A 19,084-nucleotide genomic window follows, 5' to 3' on the forward strand; every position below is an offset into this window, starting at 1 on the left:
ATGATAGAAAGGTGTCAGAACACACAGTGCATCACAGCTTCCTGCGTATGAGGCTGTGTAGCCGCAGACCAGTCAGAGTGTCCATGTAGACCCCTGTCCACCACCGAAAGCTTCTACAATGGACACGTGAGCGTCAGAACTGGACCATGGAGCAATGGAAGAAGGTGGCCTGGTCTAATTGAATCACGTTTTCTTCTACAACATGTAGATGGTCGGGGTTAGGGTCCGATCCAATGGAGCATTGTTGGGATGTGCTGGAACAACAAGCCCGATCCATGGAGGCCCCACCTCACAACTGATGGGATTTAAAGGATCTGCTGCTAACGTCTTGGTGCCAGATACCACAGGACACCTTCAGAGGTCTTGTGGAGTCCATGCCTCCACGGGTCAGAGCTGTTTTGGCGGCACGAGGGAGAGCGACACAATATTAGTGGTTATTAGCGGTGGTTTTAATGTTGTGGCCGATCAGTGTATATGCACGCATCCATTTTAAGCGTCTTCCCCTATAGAGAACATAGCATATTATCTCTACTGTGCAAACAACTAAGTGTAAAGAATAACAAGGAAAAAAATAAAAATCGATTAAACCCTTACCATGGAAGCTGGAAACCTTGGAGATGCATCAGTCCTCAAGTTTCCTTTTGTCTGGGTCATCTCCTTCAAGTTTCAAAAAGAACAACCCAAAAACAAAGGAACAACTGCAGTGACTTGGACTCCCTCTCCTCTTGACTTGACGTGTCGAGTCGAGACCTTCCATCTGCTTGCGTCTCTCCATTTTCTTTGTTGTGTTAGATTTAAGTCCAAGAGTTTATTCTGCTTCTGTCATAATTCCTTCATCTGTGGAGACTCCGGATTGGAGTTGGACAGGTCTGCGAATGCCTCCTTCCCCTTGTACTGACACGGACTCCCTCACCACAGCCTCCAGAAACCCTCACCTTCCTCCCAAACCGTGCTCGTCTGGGATTATTAACCGTGCTTTTGTTTTCGAATTTTGCACCTCCACATTGAATTTCCATCCGGGGGAGGTTGGAGTGTATTTTGGGGGTGTTGCATCTTTGAGGTGGGGCTCAGAGCGCATATGCAGAGCATAAACAGGGGGGAGAGGGGAGAGGGAAAGGAAAGAAAGAAAAACTGTAAAAACTGCACTGTAGCATAGACTAGGAGGCAGCGGGGGAGAAAGAAAAAATAAATCCTAATCATAATTATGGTAATTAATTTTAATTATCACTTTTGGAGCGGTCGTTTTCCGCGACTTTATTGGCTGTGCGCGAAACTTTTATTGTGTCGTCAGTGGAAACGGAGGAAAACAAATATAAAACGGAGTATTCTTTTTTTTTCTTTTTCCTTTTTCTTTTAAGAGGTGAGGTGGTGGGCGGGGGTGGGGGGGGGGGGTGTGGTGTGACTTTCAGATGACATTGGCGCTGTGTGGATGGGGAGTTTGAGGAGAGCGCGCGCGCGCGCGCGCCGCTCTGCCTTGTTGACGCTCGAACACGTCGCGCGAGGCGAAGCGGCCGCAGCTGCTCGTGGTGATTCCGCTCCGCTCTCAGCACCGCACCGCACCGCACCGCACCGCACCGCACCGCACCGCACCGCACAGCCCCCGCACAGCCCCCGCACCGCACACCGCCGCTCCCAACCGCGCCGGTCCGCACCGCACCGCACCGCGCGCACACACACACACACACACGCGAGCGCACACACACACATATACACGCGCGTGCACACACACACACACACACACACACACACACACACACGCACACACACACCCCTGCGCGAAAGCTCGTATTCTACGTTCTCTCCACCCTCGCCTCTCCACGCGTCGTATCTTCTCTCCTCGTCTCCTGGACGTTCCTCCGTGACGCGATTTTTTTTTTTTTTGTTGTTGGGGATTTAAATTTTCTTTTTCATTTTTTTTTTTTTTTTTTTTTTTTTTTTTTAATGGCAATAAAGTATATTTATGTTCCAAGACAAACTGGAAGTTTACCACAAATCGAGGGGGGATCTGCGGATTCTGCGGACAGCACGGATTCACTGTGAGTAAATAAATAAATAAATAAATGTAAAAAAGAAAAGAAAAAGAAACAGAAACAGAAAGTGTGTGAACCCCGCATCAGTTGGATGCCAGTCCACCGTGATTGTTATGATGCCGACGCAAGGAAAACGCGTTGTGGAGGTTTATGACTGTGGCCAGTGCAATGTGCGCTCCGAGCCGCCAATGAAATAAATGCAGAATTGATTGCGGTCCCCGGTGTGTTGGGGCTGGTGCAGCGGGCTCCGCTAAGCGCGTCTGGTGCACAACCGCTCGGATGGAAGGAAGCGGGTTGTTTGCACAGGCTGCAGGTGCGTGAAAAGGTGGAGAGAGACGGTCGGGGGTATTCCTTTGTCTCCACATTTTATTGATTTTTATTCGAGGTTTGTTTTGCACACGCCTCTGGTATTTCTGCGGTGAAGGATTTTTTTTTTATTTTTATTTTTTTTTATGTTTTATTCTGCTTTTAATTGTATTTATAGGTGATCATTTTGATAAGTGCTCGTATAGAATCTGCAGGTGGTGTTTTGTGGATGATTCTCCATTTTGCGTAAATCTCCCGAGCTGCTTGGTGTTGCTGCCGCGGCGCGTCTCCTTCTCCTTCTTCTTCTTCTTCTTCTGGGGTGCATGTTTTGAATGTCAAAATCTGGTCTGAAAGTTTTTTGTTTTTTTTGTTTTTTTTTCATTGATACCGTGAAACGTCAGTGTTTTCATCCTCGGATTGAGTTATTTCATTGGTTAAGCCTCATATGTGCGCTCATCTGGCTGTGCACACTATCTGTGTCCAATCTGGTTTATTTGGGGCGGCGGGGGGGGGGGGAATTGCGTCTTTGCCATCGATGGTTTTTCATTGTTAAGACCTGAATATTTGATGACGTTTTTTTTTTTAAAGATATAAATAATAGTCATAGTTCAGCTCATTTTTATAAAGGTGGTATTTATGATAAAGGATTTGAAAAAATCAAAAGTGTCGGGGGGGGGGGGGGGGTCTGGAATTGCAATTGAAGAAATTGCACAAACTGCAAATTTCATTAATTGCAACATTTCTTCAGTCAACTATTCTGCATAAATTGAGCAAATTGAGCGCATTTTGGCAAAAAAAAAATATATAAAAAAATTAATAAAAAGAAATCCGACCGATCACACTATATCCACGCTTCCAGGTTGACGGGTCTGTGTAGACTTCAGCTCCTCCGCGATTTGGTCCGAAGGGGGCTCGGGTGTTAAACCGCGAAGCTGCTGTCTGCGTGGACCGGTGCTGAAGCCTCCCGTCCCGCCAGGCCCACGGCCAGACCCAGAGACATGGCGACGAACGGAACCAAAGCGGACGGACAAGTGACGGAACTTAACGAGGTGGCGGCCAACGACAAGCCCAAGTCCCTGGACGTGAAGCCCGAGAAGCAGAAGAAGGCTCTGCCCGACCGGGAGACGTGGGGTGGCAAGTTTGATTTCCTCCTGTCGTGCGTGGGTTATGCAATTGGACTGGGCAACGTGTGGAGGTTTCCTTACCTCTGTGGGAAGAACGGTGGAGGTAAACACTTGCTTTTTCTTTGCAACTTATTAAATGCATAATACCGCCTCTGTATCATCCATTCCGCTCCCGATGTGCGTCCCCCCCCCGTTTTAAAATTCTCCTGCGTGTAAAATGAAATGTGATGCGTGGATGCTGATCTTGGTGCACTTTCCGTCCATTCAGGAGCTTTCTTGATTCCCTATTTTTTGACCCTAATATTTGCTGGGGTCCCCTTGTTTCTGCTGGAATGCTCCCTCGGCCAGTACACCTCAATTGGAGGGCTCGGTGTGTGGAAACTGGCCCCCATGTTCAAAGGTACACACCCTTCAAACGAGACATAATGCATTATGACAGGCCTGGCTTTAATAAATACATCAAGACACATTCATCATATATCATTGGTGCTGGTAGGATGGGGGGAGGGGGGGAATTGACTATGAACCCACATGAATATATTTACACAATACCGGGAAAGTTAACCTTTCAAAAATAAATCCACCTTTGTACGATAGGTGTCGGCCTGGCAGCAGCCGTCCTGTCCTTCTGGCTCAACATTTACTACGTTGTAATCATTGCTTGGGCCATTTATTACCTGTACAACTCCTTCACCGCTGTAAGTATTGTCCAGTTCACTCACGTGACTCCACCACAACCCAGACTACAACACACGCTACTATCCAGCTTATCCTCTCAGACCACTGGATTTAACACGCAAGGCTGAACGTTGCTTTAACTTAAAAAAAATAAAATAAAAACCTGGTTCCTCGCAGAGAAAAATCACGTTGCACTTTATCTTCCAGGACCTTCCGTGGAGCTCATGTAACAATCCATGGAACACGGATAAATGTTATGCAAACTACAGCATTGTAGACACCACCAACCTCACAAGTGCAGTGATGGAGTTTTGGGAGTAAGATTTCGACTCATTCTTTCGGGCGTCTCTTGCTCTGCAGTAGCCTAAATTTCCTGAGATAGTCCACATTAAACACGAGCGCCTCTGCTGCGCCGCCCCGTCCCTGTGTGTGTGTGTGTGTAACAGCCTTGTTGTCGTGGGCTCCCATCTTATAGGCGCAACATGCATCAAATGACCGATGGCTTGGAAAAACCAGGGCAGATTCGAATGCCGCTGGCGATAACGTTGGCCATCGCCTGGGTCCTAGTGTACTTCTGTATCTGGAAAGGTGTTAGCTGGACAGGAAAGGTAAGGCGTTGAAAGCGATTGTCAGATTTCTCGGAATTCGAGGCCTCCCTCTCGTTTGTTGAGTCCTGAGTGTGTGACATGCTATGCAATATGAATCAATCTTATATCAATGCATCAGTCATTCAAATCCCAATCACTATTGGCAAGATTGAAAGAAAAAAAAAAAAAAAAAGAGGATATACATCAAACACACGTTTACTAATCCCATCCAGCCCCTCGGTTGCTCCCCTAATTCAAATTCTCTCGGCGCGGTGTTTAAACTGTGTGTGGATTCACGATAGGAGGAGCAGCAAACCACCATACACCAGAATTTGCTTTGGCCCAGTCCCTCCAGTTTGAGCTGCCCCCCGTCCCCGCTGTAATAGGGCTATATTTTGCAGTGTTGAATGTGTCACGTGACCATAACAAATACAATTTGTTTTGGTGGAAAAATACCCCATCCCCTGCAGGGTTGCCCTTAAAAAATCATATCCACACTGTAACAGAGCTATTGACGAGAGGGAATTTAATCAAGTCGGAGCTTCAATAAATTGTAACCGAAAATCCAGCCTCTCTATTTGCATTCTCTAACTGCCTTTCTGATTTGTGGATGCATTTTCCGTGCATTTCGATCAATCCTTCAATATAAATTACAAATATCCTCGCAATTAAATAATACGAATTGCACGTGAAGCCTTGATTTCTCACCGATGACTGTGTCACGTTTTCCTAGGTGGTTTACTTCTCCGCGACCTATCCCTATTTCATGCTCTTTATTCTCTTCATCCGCGGGGTGACTCTCCCCGGAGCTAAAGAAGGGATTCTCTTCTATATTACCCCCGACTTCGAAAAGCTCAAAGAATCTGAGGTAATGATGTATTGTGATTAATGACATTGATGGCTCTTGTGTGTTTGCACGCCTGAGTTTGCAGTTTCCATTTTCACGCAGCCCGGCTGTCTTCCTTTGTCAGGTCTGGCTGGACGCAGCCACCCAGATATTTTTTTCTTACGGATTGGGACTAGGGTCACTGATAGCTCTTGGCAGCTATAACCCTTTCCACAACAATGTTTACAGGTAAGAAGACGTTATTACAAAAATAGAAAATAAAAATAAAATGAGATACTGCATGAGACAAAAAGCATTACAAAAGCATCTGGGGTCAGAGTGTCAGCGCTATTCCTAATGGGTACTTGATAAACACAGCAATAACACTGCAGCTATTAAGGACCCTTATTGAAGACCTTTATTCAATTCTCTCCAGTATAAACATAATTAGTGTGAAAGCAGTGGAGAGCTTTGCTTCCATTCTGCAGCACAGCCAGAGGGAGATACAGGCCCCCTGTGTATTTGTTATGCATCACCGTGCTTCTTGATAACACAGATTAATATTGAATTACACTATAAAATTGTTTTTACTTGTTTGATTTGGTTGTTTTTTTTGAGCAAATGTTTCACAAATTCAACATTTTTCGGACTCATATGGATTTCAGTGCCGTACTTTTTGGTACGGTACCTTTATTTACAATATGTAACGAAAACGTAGTGTTTTGCAAAAGATTAAAAAAAAGGTATCGCAGAGCAAAAAGGGATCCCCCCCCCCCCCCCCCCCCCCGCAGCCGTGCATCCTCACAGTTATTTCATTGAAAAACGGGAGCCCTCACTTCTCCTCCTAAGGGAAGGTTGATGCAGAGAAATCAAATCACTTAAACCTTTGACAACAGGCTTGTTTCATGTTTTGCCTCCCCAGAGACTCTGTCATTGTGTGCTGCATCAACTCGTGCACCAGCATGTTTGCTGGCTTCGTCATCTTCTCCATCGTCGGCTTCATGTCGCACGTGACAAAGAAATCCATCGCCGACGTAGCAGCTTCAGGTAACTATCGGATGCGCGGCTCTTCCTTTGAAATCGTTCCGTCGTTGCACAAAAAAAAAAAATAAAAGGCCCGCCACTGCCACCGATCCCCTCGCGGTCTCTCCCTTCCCGAGATACGCAGCCGCAGTCGGAGCTTTTTTTTTTTTCTCGAGCAACCAACACAGAACTCAACTGGATTTCATCTGTTGTCGACGCAGGTCCAGGCTTGGCGTTTCTGGCCTACCCCGAGGCCGTAACCCAGTTGCCCGTGTCGCCTCTCTGGGCCATCCTGTTCTTCTCCATGCTGCTCATGCTGGGGATAGACAGCCAGGTAAGGCCTGGAGACGACGCGCCCGCGGTCTGACCTAAATGTGTATGCACGAGTAAGGACCAGGCCCCTCTCCCGCATGACCAGCATGCAATTTGCTCCTTGTGGACAGATATAGCTGAGCTTTGACATCGGCTGTCGAGTGTTTTCATTGCAACCGTATCGCCGCCGTCCCCGGGGTTTCAGTGTCCGTTTTTCTCGCATTCCGTGGATAACGGAGACACTAAATGCAGAGATACTAAATGCAGTTCCACGCTGGATAGAATGTGCCCGCGATCCCTCCACAGTAATTACCATAGATCTATGTTCTGGTCATTCAGGAAAGTGTCGTTGATGTGGGTTGTTTATTATTTAATTCGTCATCGTTGACGCTCATTACCATTTGAAACGAGGCGTTTGTCGATTGACATGCGTCGCGTGTTCTTCGCGTTGAGCTTCCACGCTCTCGTCCTTTCGCCATCACTCAGCCTAATATTTCTGCCAGACGTAAATACCGTTGTTTTACATCAAAAGCGCGGGCGGCGGAAAGGCGGGGACAGGCGGCACATCCAGTCGTCGACGGGGCGCGCGACTGACACGTTCTGTGACTCTCCCGCCCAGTTCTGCACCGTGGAGGGCTTCATCACCGCCCTGGTGGACGAGTTTCCCCGAGCGCTCAGAGGAAGACGGGAGATCTTCATCGCCGTCGTGTGTCTGGTGTCCTACGTGATCGGCCTGTCCAACATCACCCAGGTACAGCCACGCGGAGCGCTCCGCCCCATCGAAACCCGACGACATTCATCGGCGGGCGATGGACGACAAAACATTTAATCAAAACATGCGTGTTTGACAGATTGCGGGGGCGGGATAAATATTTTGATTCCTCATTCGCCCTTTGGCGTCGGTAATTTATTTACGCCAGGGAATGACGAGTGCAATATGTCGCGGTGTCCGCGCGTGACGGGTTTTTTTTTTTTTTTTTTCCTTCTCCCCCACAACCAGGGCGGCCTCTATGTGTTCAAGCTGTTCGACTACTACTCCGCCAGTGGAATGTGTTTGCTCTTCCTGGTCTTCTTTGAGTGCATCTCCATATCTTGGTGTTACGGTGCGTATCCGAGCTGTGTGCGGTTGAGTACGGTAAGAAAAAAAGAACAGAGCATTTCGGAGTTGTTCCTCTGTCGGGCAATTCAGAATCGCGAAAACGTTACCGGGGGGCCTCGGTGAAGGCGGAGACGCAGCAGCCTGACCCCCTGAGTGTGGACCTGGTTTTAATGTGGCTCCAAATGCGGTTTAAGGACGCAGGGACCGGCGTATTTCAGCTTGCCGTGTCACTGCGCGTGGACCAGCAGCAACATGAATACAAATTGGAAGTTGAATAGTTTGGACTTAAGTTAATTTGTCCCGCAGGTGTGAACAAGTTCTACGACAACATCCAGGAGATGATCGGCTACAAGCCTTGCATATGGTGGAAGTTGTGCTGGGTGGTGTTCACCCCACTCATCGTCGGTGTGAGTACTCCGCAATAACCCCCGCGCCCCCCTACATCCAAAGTCACCACACGACAAATGAAAACAATAAATAAAGTCAATATTGCCGACCTCAAGCCACGTCAAGGCCAGACAGCGGTGCCCAGGAGCTCAGATGTCAGGACGCATAAAATGTGTTCCATGTCTCCCGCAGGGCGTGTTCATATTCAGCGCCGTACAAATGGTTCCCCTCAAAATGGGAGACTATGTGTTCCCAGGCTGGGGCCAGGGAGTGGGCTGGCTCATGGCCCTGTCCTCCATGATCCTCATCCCAGGATACATGGTCTATATGTATCTCGGACTTAAGGGAACGTACAAAGAGGTGAGAAGGAGTTTTTGTTGTTTTTTATTATTGTGTGACAATCACATCCTCGCTATCACCAGAATTAAATTATTCGGTTGAACGCCTCGATCCAAATTAGAATCTGTTACCTAACGTGACGCTTTCCTCCGTGATTATTTATTCATTCTGACCTTGTTGTTTTATGGTCTGGTTCTAATGAGGATTTTGTTTCCCTCACAGCGACTGCGGATAATGCTTCATCCTCCCGCGGTCGTGCGGCGGCCTCAGGAGAACGGTCCCGAGCAGCAGGCGGAGACCAACGCGCCGAACCTCGCCAGCCCGGCCAACCCGGGTCCGGCCGACCCCGCCGGCCCCGCCAGCCCCCCGCCCGCCAACATCGCCAGCCCCACGACCCCGGCTAACCCCGCAGCGCCCGCTAATCCGTCCGCCGCCGCCAGCCCTGTGAACCCGGCGGCTGGTCCCGCTGCCGCCACCGCCACCACCATCACCGCCACCAGTCCCGTCGAGCCTGTCGTCGCCACCAGCCCCGCCGGCCCGCCGCCCAACCCGACAAGCCCCACAGAGCCGGCCAACCCCCCCACCCCGGCCAGCCCGACCCCTAATCTGACCAATGCTGAGGCCAACGTCTAGACGCGGAGGAAACCCTCATGGAGAGTGTAGACAAAAGAGAACACTGCAAAGGACTTCCAAGATTATAATTGATTCACCTACCTCCGGGGGCAATATGTGATCAAAACGGATTTTTTTTCAACCCATGCTTAATTTTTCTGCATTTGTAAAACCCGATCCAATGATGTCGTATTGTTGGTTTGGCTCCGAATACAAAAAAAATCAAAGACTGTTAGCGTTCACAAATCCTACCATGAATCCAAATTTAAAAAAAAAACAAAACAAGATGTAAACATACTGTGTAATACTGTGAGAAAAGAAGAAAAAATACATAGAAAATAGAATAGCAATCTGTTGAATATCTTCATGAATCAAGTGAATACAGTGTGAATATCGTAGATGAAGTAGTAAACAAAGCTGACAGCTGACAGAGAGCACATGGGACGAGGCGGTTTTATTGTGGATGTTTACCAAACCTCACACAGTCGACTCCTTTCCAAACATTGCACTCTGTGAGGTAAGCGGCGGGCCCCACGACAACAGGGGCCTCTGAGTAAGCACAATGCCAATAAGAGGTTAACGTCTTGGAGCATTGGAGTAATCCAGTATCTGTTGCAAAATAATTTGTGTGTGTGAGAGAGACTGTTATTTTTCATTCTCGTTTTTTCTTTTGAGTAAAAAAAAAAAAAAAAAAAAAAAATCTTTTACGTGATTGAGACATTTTTAGAATTATTTTTTAAGATGTTTTCTACTGTACGTGTTGTGATGGAGGACCAAAACCTTAGGCAGACACAAGCAAAAAAAAAAAACAACAACAAAAAAACTATGCCATTTTAGTGTTTGGTTGGCAAAGCACAGGGTACAAATAAAAGTACAAAAAAAAAACGAGCGCAGGGTTAGAAAAATGACTTTAAAAACATTGACTATCCCTCAATGCTGACAGTCAATCCTGTTTACGTTCTGCATGTTTCCTCAGGAACATCGGCGAAAAGTTTCTGAAATGTTTCCTGAAAAAAGAAATCCAAAAAAAAGGAAAAGCGGAAAAAAATAGAACAAGAAAAAGGCCCTAAGCCAGTTAAAAACCCCGATTTACAAGAGCCATAGTCTGTTTACAGGACTGGGCGGGGTCGACGGAGAATCACTTTGTGTGTTAGCGCAAAAACTTGGACCAACTCTGTGTTTAAAATAGTCATTCATTTCATTTTATGTGTGACGATCAATCATAGTTTGATCAATATGTATTCAGCAATACATATATAGATGTATAGGTGCAGGCCAGTAGGCGAGTGGCCCAATTCTTTTTTTTAAATTTATGTCAAAGCATAAAAGTTTTATTTTCCTCAGAATTTCGCCATGGCGTGTTAGGACAATGTGAGGTTGCCGCCATGGCGGCCGCCGGGAGAGGCGTCGGGGGTTCGAAACGTACGTGTTTACTTTGAAAAAGCAAAAACCGCTGAGGGAAAAATGTCAAATGGCTACGGTTCATGTCCTGTGGATTTTGTATAAAGTTGCTCTGATCACGGTTTTCTCTGGAACTTTGTTGTAAAACTGTACCGTGTAAAACATGTAAACTGTGGATGTCTGTAATACATTGGAAGTTAATGTCTAAATGTAAAAAAAAAAAAAAAAAAAAAAAAGTTCTAAAGGAGTTGCTGTTTTCTGCAATAATATTTTGATCACAGAAACTAAAGCACATATCTTACAGAAATATACAAAATGATGATGACAATGAAGATTTAATGATTATATAAAAAAAAATAGAAACTATGTCTAGCTTAAATAATATTGTTTTGTACATTTTACATTAACTGTCTCACTGCCTAATCTAAAGCATTATATAAACATGATATGTATCTAAATGGTGTTACATGATAAAGCACGATTGTCATGTTATAAACAAAAAAAGATAAAGACTGGAAAAAATAAAGAATTATAGAAAAAATTAATACGAGATTATGCCTGGCACGTGTATATTACGATGTGTGTTAAAGGTAGCGGCCCCCCGCTCTGAACAGCGCAGCGTTTGTTATCAGGAAATTAGGTCACCAACCATTCTCCATCACAAAATGTATGCCGCACGCCCAAACCTCCTCAAGTGATTGGCTATTGTTTTCGTCCCGGAAAAAAAAAATCCGTTCCGGTGTTCAAGTATTTTTCGAGCGTACGGCATTTTCTGCAAACAGATTTGCACGTTCGATCCCACGATAATAAAAAGAAAAAAAGCGCGATGAGGAGGGATTGAATCAGGAGCGAATCGCAGAGGTGAGTGGAGGGCTGTGGGTGTGTGGCTCGGTGCGAAGCGTCAAATGAAAATGAAGAGGATTTGTTTTTTTCCCGTGCTTTCCGAGGGAGAAGAGCCCTCTCTACGCACATCACAGGACACAGCACGGGCCGACCGAGGGGCCGGGAACGCGGATTTCAAATAGCGACCTGAGTGAGTGTACGAAGGAGCGTCGAAAAAGGAGGAGGGGAGGGAAGGGTTTGAAACCCTCTGCGGTTTATCCAGAAACACAAGCTGATAGTAAGACGTCAGCGGGGCTCGAAAAAAAAAAGCAACACAAAACAACCCTGGCCTGGGGGGGCTGCCGTGCCCGCCTGCTCCATCTCCACAACCTCTAATGTGTCTGTGTGTGTGTGTGTGTGTGTGTGTGTGTGTGTGTGTGTGTGTGTGTGTGTGTGTGTGTGTGTGTGTGCGTGCGTGCGTGCGTGCGTGCTTGTGTGCGTGTGTGTGTGAGCGTGTGTGCACTGTGTCTTCTTCCCCCACCTCTTGCAGTTGCTGCTTCCATTAGCGTCCAGTGTGATAAAAGAGACGCCACCAGCTGACACCACAACAATGACTCGCACACGGATAAAAGAATGAGATGTCCCCTCTAGTAGCCTTTGGCAACCTCTGTGTGTGTGTGTGTGTGTGTGTGTGTGTGTGTGTGTGTGTGTGTGTGTGTGTGTGTGTGTGTGTGTGTGTGTTTGTATATATATATATATATATATATGTGTGTGTGTGTGTGTGTGTGAGCGGGCGAGAGAGAGAGGAAGACAGACGGCAGGGACAAAGCGATATGTCTGTGTGTACTGGGGGTTGAGTAATGCCTGTAATGGCAGCTCATATAAAGTAGCCATTGATGTATGACTGGGCAGCCTCCCTAATTCCCGGTTGTGTCATTTAGCATCATTACATATGAAAACCAGTCACCGCCGAGACAACGTGAACTGATGTCCTACGGCCGCCAAAGCAATAGATCATCGTTTGGGGCGCGTGGGAGGACAAAAAGCAGAGTCTCTTGATTAGTCGGGAGAAATCCAGCCCGCAAACACAATTAAGTCTCAGGTTAGGGCACCTATTTTCAGCAGCTCCCGTCAGAGATTCCTTTTGGGTTAAATAAAATACCTTGCATAGCGCCTGGCGAAGGCTCATTTTTATAGATAGTGGTGAACTCTATAAATAGTGGTGCATTTTCTATAACACCTACCTCTGATAAATATACATAAATATAAACCATTTTGTGTTGGTTGGTCTAAGGCCCAGTCTAAATGCAGCGTGCGGCCCCTTTTCGTGGACGAGGGATGTAAGCCAGGGACATTGTTTGGTGTTTAGCATTGCTTGGCACACACTGTGGTGGCGATACTATTTTTAAAGTTAAAAAGTGCTTGGAGTGTGGCCGCAAGAGAGGACACTGACAGAGCAAACTGGTGATCCATGATGCTTTTATGAAAGGATGACAGAATGCTTCATCTTAGAAGCTCACACAGGCTGCAATGATTCATCCTCATAGCCCCACTTACCGTAAAGCAAGGGGATGCATTCTTCTGTCAAGAAGAAAAGACTGATAATTATGTTGATATCTTTTTTTGCTTTGTGTTTATATTTTTTCAAAAAAATATTTAGCACATTGCCAAAGGACCTTTTTATGCGTTTCTCCTCTTTTGTTTGTTTTTGTTTTTTTTGGGTCGCCATCCCAAATCTCGTCATCGGGATTTTTATTTTTTATTTTTTTTCTGTGACAATTTGCGAAGGTTCTCCCTCCGCAGCGTTTGGTTTGCCCCAGACTTCTGTCTGAGGTACACTCGCCCGAGAATTCAAAGCAAATAAATTAATGAATGACTAATCTTCGCAGATGCATGAATCTACATATCAATGTAATCAGGGGATGTTGTGTGCATGGCTATTTCCAGAGAGGAGCTGGGAGGATGTCAAGCATGCAAAGCCTCCCCGCATATATGCTAATAGGGCTCCGTCTTCCCATCTCGATGTGAGTCGGGCTGAAATGAACTTGTTTACGAATTCACCTTTACGCGGCACTAAAATAATTGTGTCCACCGTGGCATTACTTATACATCTAGAATGTGCAGCACATGCAGATACGTACAGGATATGCATTTCGTCAACACTGTTCCTCGAGATTTGAGATTCCTCCCTGCCCCACTACGTTATAGGAAACAGCCCATTCCCCATCCGTTTGCACTTTCATAATATATTCTTGTGACACAGCAAATATTGTGACAACTGGAGGCACCGCGGCTCGGAGGCATGGAGAGCATAAGGTCTGGGTTCAGTTGGACCAATCAGATTTTGGAAGCCTGTGCCAAGGAGGTTCACTGCACCACCTTCCCTCCTCACAGCTTATCTGCCTCCCAGCAAGAATGTGCAGGGGTTCAATTTAACAAATCCCCTCTCCTGGAAATTATACAGACCCTTCAAAAAAAAAAAAAAAAAAAAAAAAAAAAAAAAGGAGATTTTAATTTACATTACATTACCCTTCCCCCCATCCAGCTGCCTGTAGCACTTTCCATAAACCCACAGTATGTATAGTCTCCGCTGGTAGCGCCGAGTAAAAGAACCTGCCCGGCTGTTGGGGATACATCACACATAACGACTGATACTCGCATTGTTACGGCGAAGAATCGGCCGCTGTGGTTCAAATGTGTTTGTATGGCTAATGCCAATTTGCGTTCAGGATTTTTAAAAAAGGGGCATTTTGAGCCAATCGGGAGGCTGTCCCCCTGCCCGCTTCAGCGTGTGCGAGCCCGTCTTGTCTTTTTTCTCGTGGCTTCATAACATCTCCGCGAAGCGCCGGAGGCTCGTTGGAGAGTCACTGTAGATTACAAACGCCGCGTGGAAATCAGGTCCCCAAACATGCAAAGGAAAAAGGAGGGTGATGCACGAGACAAAGAACTGTTCAAATGCATTTCTCTTTTTTTGTATACCTGTCCCTTCCCTAATAGAAATACTACACAGAATACATAATACAATATATTATATTACATTCATTTTCAAAGGTGTTTTGGTGTGCTGCTTTTGGAGGTGAACTGAGGATGCTAATCCCAGGGCGGAAATTTCAGGAATATACTGTATATTCAGTTAACCTGTGCTTCCTACTACTGAACTATTTTGGGATCCGTCTGATTTGCAGGACTTAGATCCAGCTGCGTGCGAAGCGGAGGTATTCCACGCACTGCTGGTACCCTGCACGCCGCGTCCTCCAGACGATCGTGTGCCCTGATGCCGGGCTGCGTCTCTTAATGGCTTCCTCCTGGATTGCCCAAAGGTCTCCAGGCAGTGTGCTCTCTCTCTCTCTCTCTCTCTCGCTCTCTATCGCTCTCTCTCCATCGGATGGTCTTTGTCTTTTGAGCTGAAGATTTGGCCACGGCGCTGGAATAATAGTTGACAAATGTGGAACTCTGCAAACATCAAACAGAATGACATGTTTTAATGCTCGCAGTGTGTATGACAACAGAAGGAATTTGCTCACTGTCTTGTAGTGAATTGTGTGTGTGTGTGTGTGTGCGCGCGTGCGTGCGTGTGTGCATGTGTGTGCGTGTGTGTGTGTGTGTGTGTGTGTGCACTGTATATACATAGACATTTGGATAGATGAATATATCTGTGTATATTTGGATGTGTGTGTTTTAAAAGTCTACAAATGTTGTTTGTTTTCTTCTGCCCAGTCAAAGGCTGCATTCTAAATAGCTTGTGTGGGATTGGAGCACACTGTGGGTAGTTCAGGCTCAGGTGCGGTGCCTCTGTCTCCTCAGCTCAGATGGGAACCGAGAGGAAAGAGGACGGCAACATGCAAGGAAAGTTCATAGTGTAAACCTACAGGCTGAGATAATATAATATAATATAATATAATATAATATAATATAATATAATATAACAAAATATAATACAATATCATGTAATATATAATAACAAAATATAATATAATATAATATTATATTATATTATATTATATATTATATTATATTATATTATATTATATAACAAATTATAATATAATATAACATAATATAATATAATGTAATATATAATAACAAAATATTCTCAAACATAATATAATTTAAGGGGGGGGTGGGGGGTGTGCATATTTTTTGAGTCACTTTTAGCTTTGGTCCATTGTTAGATTTATTTATTTTTAGACATATTGTTAGATATATGTGAAAGTCTTGTGACCCCATCTCTAGCAAGAGAGAGACGACCTGACGGCAAAACCTTTGTCCGAGGGGGAGGCCAGGAGGAAGCCATTAGAGGAGCCGCAGTGGAGACGCAGCCCTTCCTCCGACACTGACATCAGGTCACAGGATGCAGGAGGATGCAGCGTGCAGGATACCGGCAGAGTGTGGAATATCTCCTCTTGAAGAATAGTTTGATCACTGTTGTAAATTAGACGGATCCCAAAATAGATGTTTAGTAGTAGTAGTAAGCATATGGTAATTGTACAGTTAACCTCCAGAAGTAGCCCCCCTTTAAACGGCATGCCGTGCGGGCGCATATGATGATGAAGAGGTCGGGGGGCCTTCAGGACAGGCTGTGACTCCGGGCACGCAGTGAATCATCTGATGTGGTCCGTGCTTTCTATTCTGATCTGTCGGAGACCCTAACCTGTGATCGGCGATGAGTGAGCTGGACCAGGCTCCCCCACGGCAGCCGACTGCCCCCCACCCCATCCCCCCCCTACCCCCAAGCTCCCGTCTCACGGAGCACCCACAACAAACAGGTGTCATTTATATTGGGGTTCATCGGCGCCAATGCGTTGACCCACCAAAAATAAGTTTTTAAGTCCTACACGACATTCTATAAATAAGCCCCCGGGTGCGGGGCTCGGAAAACGCGTAGAACCAAGTCGGACGGAATGAGCGTAGGCCAAGCGCGGCGGTGGGAGTTAAGTCCCCGTGCACTGTCACACACGTCCCCCGCTGGCGGCTAACGCTGCGTGCGGCGCGTCACACCCTATCACTCCGACTCGCCGATGACCAGGCTCTTGCGTATGTCTCGTGCACCACCGGATCCCCGATCAGACACTGTCAGGTGCGATAACGGTTTGCGCGCCAACAAAAAAACCCGCTCGGAAGCCCTCCCCCCTCCCTTTAGTTCGCCTACAACCCAGGGGCCCACGGTCCAACACCACGCATAGGGGCGAGCGCACGGTGTTCCCAAAGACGCCTCGGGTCCCTCGCTCCCCCTTGCCTGCGGCTGAGGGCCGGAGATAACCCCACCCTGCTCTGCTCCCGCGGACCAGGGCGGCGTTGGAGCTCTCACTTCAGGTGCTACACAGTAGGGTTCGGAAGTGCAATTGTGCCGAGCTCGTTGGAGGGGAACACATTTCTCTACGTCACTACGTTGGTTCCTTTTTTGGGGGAAATTAGAACTAACGCAAAGGCTGAGAAAAGAGCAGGGTGCGACACTGGCAAACCTGCGCGGTGGTTGGGGTTGTGGTAGCTGATGCCCCCCCCCCTCCAGATGTCCTCCTGCTGGTCTAATAAACTGTACGATATTTCGTACGGTGTCGCCTGATTATCAAATTAGCTTTGCTCCACTTCACAAGACCTGCTGGCTGTGAATCCAAACCAAAGGCCTTTCGTCGTTATCTCGCATCGTCCATGCCGCTTGGTCCAAAAAAAAAATCACCTCCGTTTGGCATTGGGATTGGGGGGGGTGGGGGGGGGGGGGGCAATGTTCCCCCAGCACACGCTCATTATTCCAATCCTCACGAGGCTGTGGACAGGCACAGCCTATCTGACAGCATTTGATGCTGTCTTTCTCTCTCTCTCTCTCTCTCTCTCTCTCTTTCACTCCAACACTCTCTCCCGTCCTCGTTCCCTCCCTTATTTCGTACTCTGCCCCTTACCCTCCTCTTACCCTCCTCTTACCCTCCTTCTGAGGAAACCTGTAGAAATGACTAAGCGACACCGCTTGACAGAAGCAGCGTTTTTTGTTGTTTTTTTTTTAAACGGAAATAGTATTTTCTCTTATCCGTGCCCACGCTTTCCATTACTTACGACGCGCTACCCGCGTCCTCTGAGGCTGTGCGGGGCTCGTGAGGAGTCAGGTAGCAAAGCCCGCCGCGCCGACATCTGAGGAGGAGGTTTTTCTGGAGGCTGCGCACGGTGACCGTGCCTTGCGCGCTCATAGGAGGAACCTGCCGCGTGCTCTGCGTAGATTCACGCGGGTTCATGAAAGGAGAAAGGTCACCCTCGAGCCCGCCACCCCTCGGCCTCAACATCCGACGGCGCGTCGTGAATAAACGACAGCGGGCTGCGGGGAGGGCTGTGAGATCTCTGCGTCTGAAGCGCATCCATCGACTCCTTCGCGTCTAACCTCGTCGGCTATTTGCTTTTGCGAACCTCTGATCATTCCTCATTCATCCCTGGCTTGCGACATGAAGGGGAATGATGGAGCGGATAGCGGAGGAGCCACTCGACTGCGCGGTCCCCGGGTACCGAAGTCTGATAAAACAATGTGATGGCGGAAGAGAAGAAATCGTCAAGGAGCGTTTTTTTCCTCCGCTGGATTGTTCCCTTTGATCGGAGGGGATGTGGGGAAAAGGAGGGCGTTATGTAATGTCTTCGGCACACACACACACACACACACACACACACACACACACACACATGGCTGACTGTGTGACTGTCAAATGCAGAGGGGGTTGAGGAGGTCGGGTGGGTCGGGTGCGGGTAGAGAGGGGCGCAGACAGACATGAGGCAAGCAATAGGGCCGCAGCAGATAGGGGACAGACATGAGCTCATGTTGGTGTTGGGTCACTTTCCTTATTAAGGCTGCTCAGCCAAGCAGCGTAACGCGGGTCCTAACGAGCCTCATAATGAGACATGAGAATGCCCTTTAGTGATGGTTCAACATTTCTCTGCTGTTCGGGGCCCAAACCGCGCATATCCTTTTCTTTCGGTTGTCATGGGGGATGGGGGGAGTAATTATATGGGGTACCGATCTTGTAAGGCAAAAAATATGGTTGCCGCCTAACAAGAATCTTAGCTGTTAATTTGTACGTCTAATTAGAGGCTATTCGTTATCTCGAAGGGAAAACAAAACTGTTAGGGCAGAGCTGCGCTATTGTACGGCAGATGGCACTCCTTATCAATCATTAAAAAAATATATATCAATAAACCATCATTATTTTAAACTATGCCAACCGTATCCTGGCTTAGTCGAGCGCCATATGGTTGAGCGTACCCCGGTGCTAAACTGACCGAATAAGCACAACAAAAGGGGGCCAAAGATTTTGTTGAGACGTCATGACCAATATGAAGCATAGCTGGGAAAGGAAATTCTGAAAAGCATCAGATCACAAGATTTTCCTCCAAGCCCGTCCAACATGCGTGCGGCGCGAGGAAAGGCCGGAACCAAAAAACGGGAGCCGCTTTAACCAGGTGGTAGAGGGGAAGCCAGGAGATGGAGCGGAGGGATTGGCAAGAGAGAGCCACGGCGGTGGAGGGATGCATCGGCCAACTGACGCTGAGGCGGCCTGACAGGA

At 47.2% G+C, this 19,084-nt stretch overlaps 1 protein-coding gene across 1 annotated transcript; it reads left to right on the forward strand.

The window, feature by feature from the left end:
• Nucleotides 1–3,334: 3,334 nt before the first annotated feature.
• On the forward strand, nt 3,335–9,344 carry LOC307240780 (sodium- and chloride-dependent GABA transporter 1-like; the record flags this gene model as incomplete). Its single annotated transcript, XM_080014639.1, has 14 exons — nt 3,335–3,563; nt 3,729–3,860; nt 4,058–4,158; nt 4,346–4,455; nt 4,614–4,746; nt 5,459–5,593; nt 5,697–5,800; nt 6,474–6,598; nt 6,796–6,908; nt 7,506–7,637; nt 7,887–7,989; nt 8,292–8,392; nt 8,565–8,732; nt 8,934–9,344. 14 exons carry the CDS (start codon nt 3,335–3,337, stop codon nt 9,342–9,344), a joined length of 2,097 nt encoding a protein of 698 aa, XP_079870765.1.
• Nucleotides 9,345–19,084: the final 9,740 nt, after the last annotated feature.

The sequence above is a fragment of the Zeus faber genome, assembly GCF_960531495.2.
Source record: "Zeus faber genome assembly, chromosome: 15".
Classification (NCBI taxonomy): domain Eukaryota; kingdom Metazoa; phylum Chordata; class Actinopteri; order Zeiformes; family Zeidae; genus Zeus; species Zeus faber.